Consider the following 19798-nt stretch of genomic DNA (forward strand, 5'->3'; position numbering starts at 1 on the left):
AAACTGAGCCAGAAGTGGGAGAAGGTAGCTGTCAAAACCAGGTACCCACTCCCCCTCCCCCTCCCCCCAAAAGGTGCCAAATGTGACAGCAGAGGGGAGGAGGGAGCAGACAAACAGAGCTTCCCTTTTTGGATGAGGTTCCGCTTTAACAGCAAATATAAAAAGAGGCTAAAATGGCAGCTTAATTGGCTGCAAAGGATAGGAAGGTTTCATTCCACTTAACAAATGATAAACGTATTGTTGTCTCCGCGCTACCCAGTGACAGTGCAAATGATTATCACAAAAAAGAAAAAAAAATATTGCAGCAAGCATTGATAAGTGTTTCCACACCAATTGTAATATTGTTTCTTGAAAAAGTGCAGCACACTTACAATATAATTAAAATATATGCACTACTGACATGAGTTAATGTGCACATTAACGCATGTCAGTAGTGCATTTGTTTTGATTATATTGTGATTGCACTGCACTTTTTCAAGAAATAATATTCAACTTTACAAAAAAGTTTTTATTGTTACACACAGGGATATAGATATTTTTAATGTCATCATTTTTTTCTACAGTTTTAAACAGAGGCACATTTATATTAAATATTTATATTGTGCTGTAGAGAGCTTTACACAGTACACAGAAACTTTCACATCATCCCCATGGTTCTGGAAGAGCTATTGTATATATATTTCTGTTGCACTGAGTTTCACTATGTATGTGTTAATAACTTGGTGCTGACAGCTGGTGGCAATTCAATGTAACCACAACTTGTTATTTCTGTGTCTGTTAATGGTATAATCCAGCTTCCCCGTATGTTGGGGCTAGTTAGTTTAGTCCTTAGACACATCCCCTCCCTTCTTCTTCATATTCCAGCTACAACCTTCAGAGTAGGCATAAGAATAGGAAGATTGCTGTCTTTTTCATACCTCCCAACAAATGGTAGGTTAAAACCACGAGTACTCTTTTTACCACTACTATTCCAATATATTGGCTTTTGAAATGAGGGACAAATGAGGACAGAGGGACTTTGCTCCAAATGAGGGACAGTCCCTCAAAATCAGGGACAGTTGGGAGTTATGTTTTTGTATACTTTAATTGATCGGTGAACATCCCATGTACTGCATTTTAAAAGGGAAAAGCTATGTTGAATTAAACAGCTGTGTTGCAGAACTGAGCTATGTGTGGAGGGCATTTAATCAGCAGGCCACCATACTGGCCAGATAGAACCAATGTCTAAAGGTGGAATGTCAATGCATAAAGCGGTGCTTGAAACAGAACACCAACCACCATGGACCTTTACATAGTTATGGCTCTAGCATAGTCATACAGACTATCACTAGTTTGTGTGGAAGCCAACTGAACCACCAAAGCGTTTCTGTATTGTGGAAGTAAACTAAAACCCCCACAGGAGATCCACACAAACAAAACCATACAAACTTCATGTGCTGTCCCTTGTGGGCTTTTTATTTCAGAACCTCAGGGCTGCAAGAAAACAGTGTGCAGACAATCCATATCCGCAAGAACATAAGCAGGTGATACAGTTATTTCTGAGGGCACATTTTTTAGTTCAGCACCAATTGTCTCTCAATAGGGAACTATGGCCTTCACATAATATTATGGTGTACAAAAGTCAGACCAGGTCATCCAAAATGATATGTTGGCCCATAACCACATAACAGTCATAAAATGTTTATGAGACACAGATGGGCCAATAAGCAGTATATCAAAAATTAAAGCTTTATTATGCTAAACTGTATTGATAACGAAATAAGCAAATAGATGTCCACTTAGGGCTCATGTACACTGCAGCTGATAAATTCACGTTTAGGAGCTGTTCAGCGTTTTTTTCAGCAGCCCCTGAACTCACCCTAATGTTTTCCTATGTGTTCATGTACACATCTTCGTTTACAGGCATTTGAGTTTACAGTAATTTTTTTGAACGCAGAAAACTTTCATTCAGCAGCCGATTTTATCAGCGTTTCAATAGCAAAACGCTTATAAACGTGGCAAATCGCGTTTATAAGTGTTTGCATTTCAAAATGTTTCTTAACTCTTCCAGTTCCCAATGCTGTCCAGAGCCTTTTTTCATCATGAAAAATGCATGCAAAGCATTTTCAAGGTACTCAGATGGACAAAACACTGAACACAGGATGTTCCTACCAAGCTTATCACACATTGTAATGACCATTCACAACTCAAATTCCTCATGAAGACCCTCTGCCAGGTGGCCTTAATGACTCACTCCACCAGACACCTCTCCCACCCTTGGAAACAAAATAAATGTTAATGAGCAACTCACACCTAAGCTAATTTCAACACATACTGCTGTCTCTGCTTCTACTTACTGTATTTCTCTGAAACAGTCTGAAATAGTTAATAAATTACCACTTTTCAGTGCATTCTGGCATTTGGGAGGTTCTCCTGTGCTTATCTTTAAAAAACTCACATAAACGCAAACGCGCATAAACGCATTGTGCAAATTCGGCTAAACAGATGTTTTTTAACCTACGTTTTTTAGCTGTCAGTTTCCATCGTTCAATAGTGTCCCGTATACATGGGGCCTAAACCACCAGCACAATAAAAAAAGACAATGTTGTCACTCTAAAGCACCACAAGAAGTCTGTACCATACGCTATACTACCATAGCACTTCTACTACTACACTGGCATCCCATGTTGCACTATACATTAATATGAAATGAAATGCCTAAAGGTCATTGCCAGTAAACCACTTTATGCTTATTGACGTATTATCACAGCCACATTAAATAATTCCTTGTTGTATAGGAATGACATACAGAGGTCTCACACTCAAATAAACAGGCACACTGTAATCACATTACTGTACCATACCTCACAACTTGAGATAAGAAAAAGGGACACCTACTTGCTCAAAGTTTGTAGACAAAAGAAAAACATTCCTGTCTTGTTCTTTGTTACACAGACCATGAAGAATTAATATGCAAAAAAAAAAATGATTGGTCATAAACCAACAAATGCTGTCTCCCACCATTGCTGTTACTTTATACTGGCTTTCCAAAATAACAAATGCAGTAATTTAGATGCTGGATGAAAGCTTCAGTGTAATTAAAACTTTTGCTAGGTAACACGTAACACATACATAATTTGAGGCAGCATGGAGATGGGCCTTAACACCCACATTCCCCACATATCTGTCCATGGTGGCTGAGGTTTTTGTGCTGAAAATGCACTCCCAGTGGAGTGACCAAGCTGTCACAAACAGCTCCTGGTCTCTGCTTGTGATTGGCAGATGACAGGAGGGGCTCCTGATCATGTGATCATTGTAAAAGCCAATCACAGTGATCATGTGACTGGAAAGTCTGTCCAGCCTTTTTTATACAGGTTTCTATATCAGACCAAAAAGAAGGACAAAGGCAAAGGGATTTGGATCCAAAACAGGGACAGTCCCTTTAAATGAGAAACAGCTAGGACAATAATGTTGTAAGCTCTTGATAAAAGGTCACCCAAAATTCAAGAAAACTAGGAAAAAAGAAGAAGCTTAGAAACAGGGGTAGCAGATATCACAGCTCCACTGAGTCATGTAAAACAAGCATCATGATGTCTTTATCGTTTTAAGGCCCTCAGGGTCTTAACAATAATATCTTCCTTTTTTCAGCAGCACTGTGTGCTTTTTGGAGCACATTCTCTCAGTGCAAGGCAAAGGAAGTGTGCAGAAGAAGATGTTATTTAGTGTTGGAGAGGTTTAGAGCTCCCTTGGGTGTTAGGTTATGTGTAGAGTGGGACATAGTTTGCAGTTTTCATACCTCAGGAAACTTTTCTTTTTTGCTTTGATTTAGCCTTCTGCTGAAAATACATGGCTGTGTTCCAGGTGTTTAAAGGCAGGATACCCCCTGGCATCAGTCAAGGCTGGACTGCAATTAAATAGCAGCCCAGGCATAAAAAACATAGTCTGTACATTATATGTTAGTTTGTTCCCATTACTAGAGCTTCCCTGTGCAGACGTGTCAGACTTTGGGAGCCTCTTCTCATTACCCCTCTCCCTTCGCCCCCCCCCCTCTTTTTCCTTTTTCCCCTCTTCTCTCCCTTCGCCCCCCCTCTTTTTCCTTTTTCCCCTCTTCTCTCCCTTCGCCCCCCCTCTTTTTTTGTTTCCATTTTTCTTCTTTGTTCACCATCTCCCCCCCTCCTACCCCCCTTTTCTGTCTCTTCACTACCTAATCACCTCCGTTATGTCCTGGCTGGTGACATCCCCCCTCCTAGTACAATTAGTACCCTACTACATGGAAACATGTACTCTCATATTTCTCTTCATTTTTTTCCCTACTCTCTTCTCTCGTTAGATACATGACAGTGGCTGAGTGGTACAACTATGATTCAGCTTCTTCTCTTTTGCTTTTCCACAATGACTAAGGTCTGGATATGGCCTCAGAGTTGTTGAATCTCCTATCTAATATTTTCATACAACTTTTTATTTTCGGCTAATATCATGGAGTGAGCGCTGACAATAATCTTGGTCTCTCTCCAGGGTGTTTCTTTGACACTTTTCCACTGATGGAAGCAGCTTCATTTTTGTAGCTTTCTCTTTCGTTTGTACTCATCGGTCTTCCCCCTTCAGGATCACAGGTTTCTAAGATTTGAGCATTAAAATAAGCATGTTCTCCAAGTATTTCCATTTGGATTGCTTCTTTGTGATGTTCACAGCCTAATTTTCTAAGTTAACTGTGAACTATGTGTACTTTGTACTTGCAGGTGGACTTGTCCCAGTTATTGTACATTCTGTGTACATAATTCCATTATCCTTCTTTTTCTGTTCTACATCTGTAATTGTTTGTATTTTAAAATATTTCTAATAAAACAGATTATGAAATAAAAAAAACATAATGGTCCACATTTATGTAACCAAGGTTCAACGGAGATGTAAAAGTGTATTCAGCAAAGCAATGCAGTGAGTAATAGTACCCAGTGGTCACCCCATACTAATCTGACCACAATAAAATAAAAATTTGATTGATGATATAGGTTACCTTTAAAAGACAAGGCCGCCCTCTGCATTCTGCACTTCAGCTTGCAGGTGCTCACTCCTCGGAGGTCCGTTTCTCCCATACACCACTTCCAAAGTGCAAAATCAACTGTATTGTTCAGTACATGCACGAAAACAAACCCTCCACCGAAACATGTTTCATCCCTCTACCACGGGCGGACTGACCATTTGTTAACTCGAGCACTGCCCGAGGGCCCGGGGTCAGTATGGGGCCCCATGAGATGCCCCTGGTACCTTTTTCATAGGCTTTTTTGGGTTTGGTTTGAGTGTGGGTGAGGACACAGGGGCCCCACGATCCCCTATTGCGCGGGGGCCCCATGAGTTGTCAGTCCACCCCTGCCCCCTACTGAAACCTAATCATAGAGCCCTGATGCTATAGGTTACTACAGTCTTCACATTTTTCTCCTGTACTGTTGTACTGATCATTTTTAAGTACAGTTACTGCTTCTGATTAACACAGTTTTGGATCACCCTCCACCTCACAAGTACTGTCATAAATAGTTCTTTTGGAAAATGCCCGAGTGGCCATACTATCAGCTGTTTATTTGTCCCTGTAAATAAGGATTATTGCTAACAGAAATTCTATTCCTTTATAGGCATTATTCACCCATCTGAATCATAGAATGCTACAGTACAATGACATTCAAAACATTGCTTATTTTTTCATTATATTGTGAAGTACAAGGCACAGCGGTCTGCAATATAAATACAATTGTAACCAGCCTCTCATATCAAGATGATTGATAAATTGAGATGACGGCCAGATCTGCAAATCCACACAACCTAATTGAGTCTGAGAAAATACTTCATACTTGTATGCCTTTCAAAAGCTAATTTACCAATAAATAACTGAATCAGAAAATCGACAGCAGAAAATGGAACAATCTCGTATGACAATTTCAAACCCTTAGCATTAAACTCTTATTGATATAATGATGACTTGTGTTTTGTAACAGTTTCCAACCAGAACAATTTATGGGAATAATAAATCCCTTCTATCAATCGTTACTGTATTTTATATCTTTGCTTTGTGTTATTATACCTTCACAGAGAGCTCCAGGTGAACAATCTGAATTCTTGCTCTAATAAAATAGGCAATGGGTTCTAAACCAAACCAACAATACCTGCTTCCAGGTGCAACTTCACAGTCATGACCATGGTTTTGGAGCAGCTGATATAGGTGTGATGGTCAAGTGTCCACAAAATGTTGGCCACATAGTGTAATAAAACATACCTGAGATAAGGTAAGTTGCACCAGGGGGTACTTGCCAAATGCTGGTTTTATAAAGGGGTACATTAAATAAAAGCTATAAAGTAATGATAAAGATTGATTGGGCACTTGCATGAGTAATTGTATGCAATAGCATTCATCATAGCACTCGTAGTAATAATAATAATCATTACAATTAATTTTGGAGAACAGAGCATCTTGGCAAAGGGCTTTCCAGGCTGAAAAGAAGAAAAAAGCTTCCCTGAATGTCTCTAATGTCTAAATCAGCCTTTCTCAACATTTTTACCTTAGAAGAACACTTGAGATAATGTTCAGATCTCAGGGAACCCTTGATAAAAACCAATTCATCTGAGTTTAGTGGGATGAATACCCCCTACATTGGAGGTCAGTGGGAAGAATGCCAGTCATAGATGGTTCAAATCTCAGCTAGTTCACCAGGGACCAGCTGAGATTCAAACCATGTATGAGCAGGCTGATAATACCCAAGTTGATCCATTAATCAACTTGGGTACAACCAGCCTGTCGGATTTTTCATGCGATTATTGACAGTGGTTATAGCCGCTAGTTATAATCACTGTGTCTCCCAGCTAGGACGGCTTCCCCCTCCAGGAGAACACAATAGCTCCACGCCACTGACTGTGTTTATGGGGGAATTTAGCAATTTTTTTTGCTGCAAGCAGTGGTTGCAGAAAAGAAAATTGCACCATCTATGGCCGGATTTACAGTGGTGGTCAAAATGTCCTCTCTAAAGACAGATTAAAAAGATTATGAGTGCAATCCCACTGGCTCTGCCAAGTGGTGTTGCCCAAACTATACAGGCCTGTGTATGCTTCATTAACATCTACTGCATTGTTTGTACTGGTCTTTCCATATATTTTGGTGTCCCTGTCTATCTTCTTGACTCCTTTATTTCTCTATTTATGGGTTATATTGATATTGGAGTCATTGGAGGTAGTGTAGGGACGTCATATCACTGTTTTGAGATATATATATATATATATATATATATACATACATATTTTTGTTTTTTCCGTTTTCTAATTTAGAGACGGATTATATATGCATACATGCACGTTGTAGTGTTTATTATTATTATTACTATCTTTATGATACTATTGCATTTGTTTTTTTCTTTTTCCATCTTATTTTACTTCATCATTTCCCACTGTTTAGCATATGGATCCTTGTACATTTTGTGGGCTCACAGGTTTTGTGGAGTTGGATTGGTGTTTGGATCCTGTCTGCTATATGTGTGGTATGATGAACACATTGTTCTTGAGCCGAACTTTGTGATCCAGCCAAATGTAGCAGGAGGTGGACCTGAGGTTGATTATGAGAAACCGCTGTTATTAGTGTTTAAAAACCAATACCACTAACACGTGTCCAGTAGGTAATGATTAAGCGCTGTTCTTAGCGTGAAACGCGTTTACATGCTTTTCCTCCACTGTATTTCCTTTCTTTGTCATTAGGTTTTCTTGTATGCCTAATATAGTGGATTGATTGGAGTGCAGCCGACCTTACTATCTTTGGTATTCATTGATAATTAAGTGGCTTCGGACACAAAACATCAACATTTTTGGTCCATGGCCAGGAAACTCTTCAGACCTTAATCCCAATGAGAATTTACGGTCAATCCTCAAGAGGCGGGTGAACAAAAACTCCTCACAAATTCTGACAAACTCCAAGCATTTTTTATGCTAGAATGAGCTGCCATCAGTCAGATTGTGGTCCAGAAGTTGATTGAGAGCATGCCAGGGCAAATTGCAGAGGTCTTAAAAAAAGAAGGGTCAACACTGCAAATATTGACTCTTTGCATAAACTTAATGTAAATGTCAATAAAAACCTTTGACACTTATGACATGCTTGTAATTATACTTCAGTATACCATAGTAACAACCTGACAAAAAGATCTAAAAACACTGAAGCAGCAGACTTTGTGAAAATTAATATTTGTGTCATTCTGAAAACTTTTGGCCAGGGCTGTATGGCCCTGGAAAAATGTTGTGCCAAGGAACCAATCTACATACATTTATGATTACCAAAAAAAGTTAATGTATGAAACTTTCTTCAGAAAAGACCATAATTTGAATAATCTCAGTTCAAGGCTGAAGGTTGAGTTGTAATGCAAGGAACTCTGGAACTCTTGTACTATAATTAGCAAAGTAAATTTGCTACCTGGAATGTTTACTTGCATTTTGTAAAGTGGACATTTACGGAGTTTAGCAAATGAGGTGAAGCTGTGTTCACTCTAAATGTCCAATTATGTACAAGGCCAAGTAACAGGATTTTCACTTGTACGGAATCAAAAGAATGGGAACAGCTTTCAACTTTTTACTAAATCAAAGTAAAAACAACACCAGTGCTCAAATCTTCATGTTCCACAGTGAAACACGGTGTCAGTCACTTGCTGACTGAAGATCGGGGAATCTTAACACTGACAAAAGAAAACACAAGAGGGAGCACTCTCCTCGTGCATTACCCTGGTAAAAAAAAATTTATTTGAAAATAAGTGACAAGTGCATACTCACAAAACGACCATAAAAACAGACAACAGGGGTCGTGTGGAACAACTATCCGGTTGAAATGACTGACGCGTTTCAGGAGACGAACGAAGAAGCCTTGTACTCATTTATTAAATACAAGACTTCCTGTGAATGAGCAGCACTCAGCACAACATAGTTTTATTCTGAGAACAGGACAGGAAGTCCCCACCCCGCTGCCGGAACACAGCACTGCATACTGTATGGAACTAATTCCTCATATAGTCTATATAGCCCGCACAGTAGCTGCATTTGTTAATGAAGGAAATAATTGGTTTGGACCACCTTGATCCAAACAAACTACAGTTAGGTCCATATATATTTGAACACAGGCACAATTTTCATACTTTTGGCTCTGTATGCCACCAGAATAAATTAAAACGAAACAATCCAAATGAATTTGAAGTGCAGACTTTCAGCTTTAATTCAAGGGGTTGACCATAAATATCAAGTACAAATTTTAGGAACACAGTCCCTCTATTTTCAGGGGCTGAAATGTAATTGGACAAATTAATATAATCATAAATAAAATGTTCATTTTTAATATTTTGTTGAGGATCCTTTACTGGCAATGACTGCCTGAAGTCTGGAACCCATGGACATTACCAAAGACTGGGTTTCCTCCTTTCTGATGCTTTGCCAGGATCTAACTGCAGCTGTCTTCAGTTGTTCTTTGTTTGTGGGTCTTTCTTCCTTTAGTTTTGCCTTCAGCAAGTGAAATGCATGCTCAATTGGGTTGAGATCAGGTGATTGACTCGGCCATTGCAGGATATTCCACTTCTTTTCCTTCAAAAGCTCCTGGGTTGCTTTTTCAGTGTGTTTTGGATCATTGTCCATCTGTACTGTGAAGCGCCGTCCAATCAACTTTGCTGCATTTGGCTGAATCTGGTCTGACAGTATATCTCTAAACACTGTAGAATTCATCTGGCTGCTTCTGTCACATCATCAATAAATACCAATGACCCAGCGCCACTGGAAGCCATGCCATCATAATGCCTCCGACATGTTTTACCGATGATGTTGTGTGCTTTGGATCATGAGGTGTTCCAAGCCTTCTCCACACTTTTTTCTTCCCGTCATTCTGGTACAGTTTAATCTTAGTTTCATCTGTCCAAAGAATGCTTTTGCAGGACTGGTCTGGCTTTTTTAGATGTTTTTTGGCAAAGTCTAATCTGGCATTTCTATTCTTCAGGCTTATGAATGGTTTACACCTTGTGGCGAACCCTCTGTATTTGCTGTTGTGAAGTCTTCTCTTGATTGTAGACTTTGACAATGATACACCCACTTCCTGGAGAGTGTCCTTCACTTGTCTGGATGTTGTGAATGGGTTTTTCTTTACCCTAGAGAGGATCCTGCGATCATCTACCACTGTTGTCTTCCGTGGACGTCCATGCCTTTTAATGTTGCGGAGCTCACCAGTGCATTCTTCTTTCCTCAGAATGTACCAAATTGTTGATTTGGCAACTCCTAATGTTGCTGCTATCTCTCTGATGGATTTGTTTAATTTTTGAAGCCTTACAATGGCCTGTTTCCCTTGTATGGACAGCTCCTTTGAATGCATGATGTAGATTCACAGCAATACATTCCAAATTCAAATATCACACTTATAATCAACTCCAGACCTTTTACCTGCTTAATTGATAAAGAAAGGAGTAGCCTACACATGGCCATGAAACAGCTTGTGATTCAATTGTCCAATTACTTTTGGTCCCTTGAAAAAGGGAGGATGGCTACTCTTAAGAGCTGTAATTCCTAAACCCTTCCTCCAATTTGGATGTACATACCCTCAAATTAAACCTGAGTGTGTGCACTTTCAGCCCATATCAATTATATAAATATAGCTTGAATATGTTTTGGTAAATACCTGAAATAATCTAAAATTGTGCCTGTGTCCAAATATATAAGGGCCTAACTGTATATAAAGTTCACTACAATATGGAGTTAGACTTTAATATTTACTAGACTGAAAAGGAAAGATTGTTTTTATTATTTAAATTTTAAATTCTGACTATAATAAATAAAGAACATATGTACAAAACCACTACACATTTCCTTTAACTAATTTCTGTTGTTTTCTTTGTTGTGTTAAATCTACAAATAATCAATCAATCATTTATTGTTACATGTATGGGCACATTATGTGGGAATCATGCTAGGGGCCCTTTTCTACAAAACATGTTATATGGAGACAAATTTTATATCTATGTAGATTTGTATATAAATAAGCGATTTTCATATCTAGTTTTGGATAATGCCTGAAAAAAACCCAAACATGTCATGAAAGCGTGTCTTTTTATTTCTACTAAGGTGTATCAAAAGGGAGAAAAAAACATCCATAGGTCACAGAACATGCTACAAAAATCCAGTTGTCCAGTTACTTCGTTTGATGGGGTGACAACATTGACACTCTGTCATTTAAATCGGTGTACTAACCCCTTTGGTTGGACTGCAGTAGTACATGGCAAGGTAGCGTACATCAGCACAGCATTTCTTTGGAATGATCAGTTCTCTCACTCACTCTCCCAGTACACTCATGCACTACTGGCACCAGGGATTATGGGATGTGTAGTTGTACTGCTACATCATAGCATAGTGTCAACATAAGGGCTTAGGAAAAACAGCACTGTGTTCAACATAGGCACCGATATTCATGTTTATGAAGAAAAAAATATTTTTAAAAGATTTAATCATGGTTGGACTTTTTTCAAAGATGCTTAGCAATATCAATATTGTGCTACAAAGGATTTAAAGCTTCTTTAGGTTATCCAGTACATATCATGCCCTGAACTTTCTGCTACCTGAGAAATGAATATAGTAACTTACCACAAGTGAATAGCAAACTTTGAAGCCAGGCTTAGCCACAAAATGGTCATCTGATTTAAATGTGATCTTTATTTGATTCTTTTTAGATGTCAGTCTTGGGGGAGCCTCTTTATGTCCACACCACCGGCCTCGTACAACGGAGCTTGTCTCCGAAGACTCTTCCACCTCCACAAAGTCATACCTGAAAGTCAACCAGAGAGATCAAATATCCAGCAAGCTGCTAAATTACATTATTACATTACTCTATCATATGTTTAAGGTTTCCCTAATGACACATTTTTTTTTTAAGTTTTTGAACAAGTAGGAAAGAGATAGGACTTTTAGCCATTCTCTATCCAAAAATAAAAAGAAACTGTTGGCTTTAGATACATCCTAAAACTGGTTGGTGTATTTAATAGGGCCACAAGCAAAGTGCGCTAACCCATAGCAACCAATCCTGAGCTAACTCTTTCCATGGAATGGAAGGGAACAGGAAAACAATGGAGGCCACAGAAAGATGAGGTGTTGGGGTAATTTGAGATACTGCCAAAGAAAGAGTAATGGTTCTTAAACCAGAACTCCAGGCAAATAATAAACACCTTTTGATTGAATTGTTTAGAAGTCATGAGTGGAGATGGAGTGGAAGGACTCAATTGCTCTCCATAGTGCTTGTCACAATGACTTTAGGCACAAAGGGAGCATAGGGCTAACCTTATTAATGCTCTGCAGGTCCTCCATTTTCCAATCAGTGAGCTGAGGGAGGAGCAGTGACCAATGTATAAACCTCAAAATACCAACCAAACTGTTTTCTACATTCCTCTCAAGACCTCCCACTCTCTAGCTCCCTCGAGACCTGCTCAAATGCTCGCATCCAATACTTCTCCAAAGCCTCTCCTATTCTCTACCCCAACCTGTCCAACTATCTCCAACTCTATCCACCCTTCTCTTTAGAGAACTCCATCCTGCCTCTACCTAACAACTGAGCTTTTATTTTCTCCATCAGATCAATCCCCTTACAGTTATAATCGTTTGTATCACTTGACTCTCCCTTTTAGGTTGTAAGCCCTAACAAGCAAGGTCCTCTGATCCCTCTTGTATTGAATCATATTGTAACTGTGCGCCTTAATTTTGTAAAGCACTGTGCAAACTGTTGACGCTATAAAAATCCTGCTAAAATACAGATATCAAACATAAACATTCAAAAACAAAATTGTGCAGGTTCCAATAACGTTTATAAATGCATGCACATATAAAGCCATGATATTTTCATTAACTTGAATCAACAATATTTCATTTATTTTGTGCACTTTTTCAATCCACCACCTCCGTGCATATAGTGCAACCCCCTCCCAATGGTCACCACACTCACCAAAAGAATTTGCCTTATTTTACTGATTGGCATAAAAGGCATCACATAGATCTGCCCTCAAGAAGCTCAACTCCGTTTAGGAATAAACGATCCACTCTTCACAATCTCCATTATTCGATAGAACTCACAAGAAAACGTGGCCCACATAGCGTAACAACGTATAAAAATTACTGTATTGAAAAAAAAAGTACCTAAAACCACTCACAAAATTTCTCTTTACATATCGCTCATCAAAGTAAAGTTGGTCATCCAATACGCCATAAACCACCCAGCAAGCACAGACATTTTCTCACCACATCCGCCCGGCAAACTGCATGGACATGGATTCATGTGATATTTGATGCAACTTCTGGTTGCCATTTTCTTTCCTTTTCTATTCTCCTTCTTTGTTGCATTTTTATATACTTCTTTACCATTCTCGTGATTAGAATACAGGTAGCAGGATTTTATTGTTGAGAACACCTCTCTATTGGAGTGTATTGAAAATATGCCTTTGTTATTAGTATTGATATGTTATGTATGCAACTATAGCCGGGTATAGGGGTATATTCCCTTTTACTTTGGAGGTAGAATTATTTATTATTGTTTTAAATATATGCTGGGTTTTTTTGGAGTAGGCTATTTGTGTAAAGATGGGGTATTTATTTGTATTTATATAGATATGGTAGCCCATCAGAACAAAGTTATAAGAATCCTGGGCCTTGAACATGATTTTATAAGTTATTTAGTCTCATATTTAGATATGTCGTATGGTGTTAATTATGGTGTGTAAGTAGGTTTCTCCAACAGAACATGTTTTTTTTATATGACGGATGAAATCCTGAAGGTGGTTTGCAAATTTTTTGTATGATGTTTACAATGTGAAAAATTATTAAAAGAGAAATGAAACACAAAAATAAAATTAAGTTAATTTCTACCCAATGTTTGATAAAATATAAATGAAGAGGTTGTGCCAAGTAAATAGATATCCAACATGTCAAACTTTAACATGAAACGGCGTCAAACTTTAGCACCCGATATTTTCCAAAGGCAATGTTTTATAAGCCCCTACAGGTCATCATTTTAGAGTTAAACTTGAATAATCGGCCTAGAATTATTGCTCTTACTCTGGCATGTGCAGTGATAAGCAACATGCTTAGTGCAACAGACATTTTTGTGCGTAGGTGCCCCAGATGCATGCATTTATTGTTATTATACAGTATTTATATAGCGCCAGAAAGGTTTGCTCAGCGCTGTACATTATAGTGGGGGACAGAACATGAGACAATACAGTAACAAAGCAATACACGAGGGGTTCAAGGGCCCTGCTCTTTCGACCTTACAATCTAGGAGGGAGGGGAAAGTGGTACAGGAGGAAGTGACTGTGGGGGATGGAGTGGTAGGAGGAGTGGAGGAGATCGGCTGTTAGGTGAGGGTGGGGTAGGCTTCCCTGAAGAGATGGGTTTTCAGGGAGCGCCTAAAGGTGAGGAGGGTAGGTGAGTCTGATGGAATGGGGTAGTGAGTTCCAGAGGATGGGGGAAGTCCTGGAGAAGTCCTGCAGTCGGGCGTGGGAGGTGGAGACCAGGGAGCTAGAAAATAGGAGGTCTTGTGAGGAGCGAAGATTTACATTGGTATGTCAGTTTATGTTGAGATGTGGGGGGGGGGCTCAACATTTTTTAGGGGTGTGATTTTAAGTACTTGGGTGGAACTTCAATTTTTTACAATGAAAAAAACATGTTTTTTAACCTAACTTTTTAATCATATACAAGACAAACAGCCCCCTATGTGATGATTTTGGTGACAGCTTCTCTTTATTGAGATGCCAAGGGTCTAAAAGACCCCTGATGTCCAGTCCTCCCATGAAGCTGATGCAGTGCACACTGTGTTCCATCAGCTACTTCCCCAGCCATATGTTTTACACGTCTCTTCCAGGTCTGTAAGAGAAAAGGGAAGACAAGTGAAGAGATGTTTGCTGGGTTCCCCCCTTCTACTGGGCAGCACCCATCTTGCTGATCTCAGGTGCTCCAAAGGGTGCTCTCTCGTTGGAATGTATTAATGGGGGTGTGTGGAAACAATTCAACAACTGCACACCCACCGAATTGTTTCCATTTGACAGTCTGAAATAGTTTCTACGTTGGTTGCAGGGTTTAAGTCCCTTCACTGCTTTATTTCTTCAAACCATTTTTGTGTGTGGGAGAAGGTGAGAAGGTGTAAAAAAAAAATATATATATATCGGCTTCAGGTGCCAGATGTGGTAGGTACGCAACTGCTAGTGCCGTAGTAGTTTGTGTTGTGAAATGTTTTACGACAGTAATGATTCTCACCTTTTATTCTGGTTTTATTTAGAGATTATGCTATGCAGTCATGTTACCCTTATTGATCTACAGGGACTGTGAAGAGTCCATGTTTGTGCAGCTTTCATAATCTGTATAGTTTTGTATTTTCCTGCATGCGTGTATGCCTGTTGTATGCCAGCTGAACCTGTTTTTCATTACTCTGCAATATGTGCTCTTTGCCATCCTGAACATGTGTGGCATAATTGCTTCTTACTTTGCCCCTGTTTCATAAACTGCAAGTCACAGTTATTCTCTAGCTGATCATTCGGCTGATTACCAATTTTGTTAAACTACGAACACCATAAGTTGTATTTATTAAACATTTGCAGAGCTATCCATCATGTGAAACTTCATGTACTTTAGTTCTGTGCAAATGGGGGCAACAATTACTGTTATTGGGGTATTGTCCCTTCCACATCCCTCACATGCGGTGCCACCTGGGCGGTTCCTCCAGGGAGCCCTGGACCACAGTAAACAGCTCCAACCGTATGAGCAGAAGGCGATTGTGGAACATCCATTCCCTGATTCCCCTGCAATTAAGGAACCCGTTAGGTAACACACTTCCAGATTCAAAGCTGTCACTTCTCAGTTACTGTAACTGAGGGTGCAGCTAGTCAAGCATGATATGTGTTTGATTAACTGCAGTGCAGGGCAGGGGAGACATTGGGGGGTCACAATTTTAAGGTTTGATATGTTTGGTATCTATTTTGAGTGTGTTTACCACACCCTAAAAGATGTGTACCATCAGTGCGTTGTGGTGCACTGAACTGAAAACAAGTATGCAGGGTGGTTGCAGTGCATTGGCAACCCAATCAAAATAATTATATTGCCTTTCAGTTTTAAAGAAAATATAAACCCAACATTTTACATTCCTGATATGTGCTTGCTGTAACATGTACTTGTACGAAAAAGTATTCTATTCTCTTTGTATTGCTTCTTTTGTGTTGAAATCTTTGGTGTTTCTGCCAGTCCCTCTGCTTTCCTGTTAAAACTGACCACCCTAGGTATGAGAGCACAGCGTGGTCAGTTTTCGGCCGCTGTGCTAGGAGATAAAACAATGATCAGTGCTTACACCCCCCCCTCACACACACACATACGCACACTGCACAGCCATTCACTAGGAAGACCAATGTACTGCTGTTTCTCCTCACTGAGCTCCTTATGTTGCTGCGAACAGAGGGTATGTGATCACTTATAAAAAAGAGGTATTTATAAAGTTTTTATACTTTCTGTATACATGTGTTTTGCTTTTCACTTCTTTTTTAAACTGAATGGGTTGTTTTACAAAGTGAGGGTTTACTTATTATTTAATGCTTATGTAGTAAATCATCACAATGCAGTGGACTTGTGTGAATGACTCCTTTTTTTTTTAATTTGGACAGACTAAGGAAGGGTTGAACTATTTTTTTTTCTTTTTTTTGCAATCTATGTCCCATTAGAGAGTTTTTCCCTGACTTCCTGTCTTGTAGCCCCAACAGGTGAGGAAAAATCTCTCCAGATTTTGGGAAATCCTTTCTTAGACAGTTGTCATCACAAATGTCTCCATTGAAAGATTTTCCATTTATTCTTGTACCAGTGACAACTCTAGAATTTTGGATTTTCTTTTAGTACCAATAATAAATAATAGAGACAAAGACAAAGAGAGCGGGTAAAGCTCTCAAGCAGGGGCACAGGCATCAATAAAAAACTGACATGGTTGCTAATCCTTTCCTATGCTACTGAAAATTTAAAAAATAAGGGGGCACATGCAAAGAGCGGACCAAGATGGCCACGATATGATCCAGGTCCGCTCACCCTGGACACTTCACCTCCTCTCCCTCCGGCTAGAAAGAGCCCATCAAGTCTGCGCTGGTCTCTGCAGGTATCGGAAGGGGTGGGGGTGCGATTGGTGGCCATGGCTCCTCCAGATCGGGTCTGGTCTAATCAGCAGGCTGATCCTAAGCCACAGCGCCGGATCCCTTCCAAGATGGCGTCGGCCCCTCCTGCAGATGAGACCACGAGGCAGTCCCTAGGAGACCTGGAGGATACAGTTGACAGCTCTTCACAGTTTCCATCTGCCCTGCAGCCATCCCACATGGATCAAGATTCGGTTCTGTTTGGTAAGATTCGAGAAATATTCGTATTAGGGGCCTACCTGAGACTATTACAGATCTCCATGGCTCTGTATTATCCCTATTACAAGAGATAATCCCTGATGTTCCGGTGGATCGTTTGGAGATAGATAGGATACATAGGGCCGTAGGTCGCAGACCACCTGCAGACCCACCTAGGGACAGCATTTTGAAATTCCATTATTATAAAACTAAGGAACAGGTGATGCAAATAGCTAGCTAGGAATGAAAACCCTTTTGTTTCAGAGTCACTCCTCCCGGATTTATTCTGACCTCTCCCAAACTACTATCTTGAAGAGGAGATCTATGAAGCCATATCTCCAAACCTTCAGGACAATCATATTCATTATCACTGGGGGTTCCCCTTCAGACTGTCCTTTATGTATAAGGGGTCTCAATATGATGCCGTTAATCCATCTGCTCTTAAACTCTGTTTGTCAGAGCTTAATCTACTAGATCTCACCTCTACTTTGCAGACTTCTTCAACGAACTCATCAGCACATCTACCTCGATTACTTCGCAGCCCGAGAAAATCTTCCAATCGAGAAGCTGACAGAAGTTCCCAAGCAATCTCCAGGCTTCACTCTCAGAACTTCTAAACGGTTAGAACGGGTTGACCTGCATGCTCTTTTGTTGTTGGTTTGTTTCTCTTTTTGCTGTCCCAGTGGAGGCCACTGAAAAAAAGGCTTTTTGAAACTTTGGCAGCTGGGTGGACCTTCCCCTTTGATTTTATGTACTTGCTGGCTGAGTGGGGGACGGAGTGGTGGTTTGTTGAGGTTTGTTTTTCTGTGTGTTTTTTTTTCCAGGTCACAGCCCTCAGTTGGGTTGGTTTGGGTGATACTATATTGGTTTATTTGTTTGGGGAGCCTTTAAGTTGATGGTCGCAATGAGCCCAATTGGGTATGCGTCAGTTGACTTTTGGCCCCCCCGATGATGTGCTTCCTAGGATGGGACGGCGGGCCTGCGGTCTGAGCCTAGAATCATAGTTAGTTCTCTGTCTCTGTTGTTACGAGAAGCCAGCTCCTGGGAACGGATGACTCCTCACGCTTATTGCTGGGATATGTGCTATATGTGTTTGTAACTTGGCGCTATTGTTTGACCCCCTGTTCACTTTATGTCTCCCCTTGACAAGATGTTGCAACTCTTACTATGTTATTGTGTCTGTTTCCACCTCATGTTCCTGGTTTCCATGTATGTGACTGTCTTCCTCTTCCTTTGAGGGTTCTATATATGGTTTGATATGCACGGGGGGGGGGTGTATCTGGGGTGCTACATGTCACCCTCTTTTATTCCCTGATGTGGGGTATGGTTTTTTGCAACCTGTGGGTTCCATTAGATGCACATGGTGCATCGCTCTTGCTCTTTGTGGCATTCTTTGGGTATTTCCTGTTTTTTTTATGGCACTCCCATTAGTGTACGGAGTTCTCTCTCTTCTTCTCTGGTTCCCTCCGTCTTGGTGGTAACAATTTTCCTAACTTTCTTTTTTTCTCTTTTTTCTGTTCACCTTTGTTGGGGGGGGTGCATTTTTGGGGCGCCCCCATGGTCGAGTGAATTTTGTCTGTTGTCATGACTCTCACTTGGTTGTCACTTAATGTTCAAGGTTTGAACTCACCACAGTAATAGACTAAAGTTAAGTATCTTTGCTCCTCCAAAATCGATATAGCTTGTGTGCAGGAGACTCACCTGACCTCCTCTTATAATCCGTGTTTTTTAGATGGTCATTATGGCCAGGTCTTTTTCACCTCGGCCCCTGCTAAGAGGGGGGTTCTTTTGGCAATTCGCAACTCTTTGCCTTTCCAAGAGCACAAAGAATTTGCAGATCCCCAAGGCCGTTATTTCTTAGTTAGTTGTAAGGATCCTGCAGGATGTGGAGGTTACAATCTGTACATATTATGCCCCTAACCAGAGACAAACTTGCTTTTTTGCGCATCTTTTGTCAGTTCTTCATACTCATCAGAAAGGCCATCTTATGCCGTCAGGTGATTCCAATTTAGTCCTTAATCCTAAACTAGATAAATTTCCTGCGAGTTCAGCGGCCTCCTCTCCGCTCTCTGTGGCGTTTGGACATATTCTCTGTTCCCATAATCTGGTTGATGCCTGGCAGGAATTACATCCCACTTTTAGGGATTATACCTTTTTCTCCAACCCTCATTCTAGCCATTCTTGTATTGATCACGTTTTTGTGGCTCCTTCTTTTCTTCCACATTTACTCTCCTTGAGGATTCCTACGGTTCCTTGGTCTGAGCATGATCCCACTGTTCAGTTCCCTTTCAGTGTCCACGAGTTCCCTCCTGGTAGCTTAATGATTCCCTCCTCTCTTTCCTCTGTAGTTGAGGATGTTCGGATCCACTTCTTGGATTACTTTTGGAATAATTTTGGTATGGTCTCTTCGTCTGTTACTCTTTGGAAAGCGTATAAAG

General features: G+C 40.2%; 1 protein-coding gene across 2 annotated transcripts in view; it reads right to left on the reverse strand.

The window, feature by feature from the left end:
• The window catches only part of PDGFD (platelet derived growth factor D), a 363209-nt gene that overhangs the window by 178963 nt on the left and 164448 nt on the right, over positions 1–19798 (reverse strand). For both annotated transcript variants that reach the window (XM_089687280.1, XM_089687279.1), the window contains exon 3: positions 11605–11785. In XM_089687280.1, the coding sequence (XP_089543406.1) occupies positions 11605–11785 (181 nt within the window). The remainder of the gene's footprint in view (positions 1–11604; positions 11786–19798) is intronic.

Source organism: Staurois parvus, unplaced genomic scaffold (genome assembly GCF_062004578.1).
Source record: "Staurois parvus isolate SC_StPar_1 unplaced genomic scaffold, SC_StPar_1.0 ptg000422l, whole genome shotgun sequence".
Lineage (NCBI taxonomy): Eukaryota > Metazoa > Chordata > Amphibia > Anura > Ranidae > Staurois > Staurois parvus.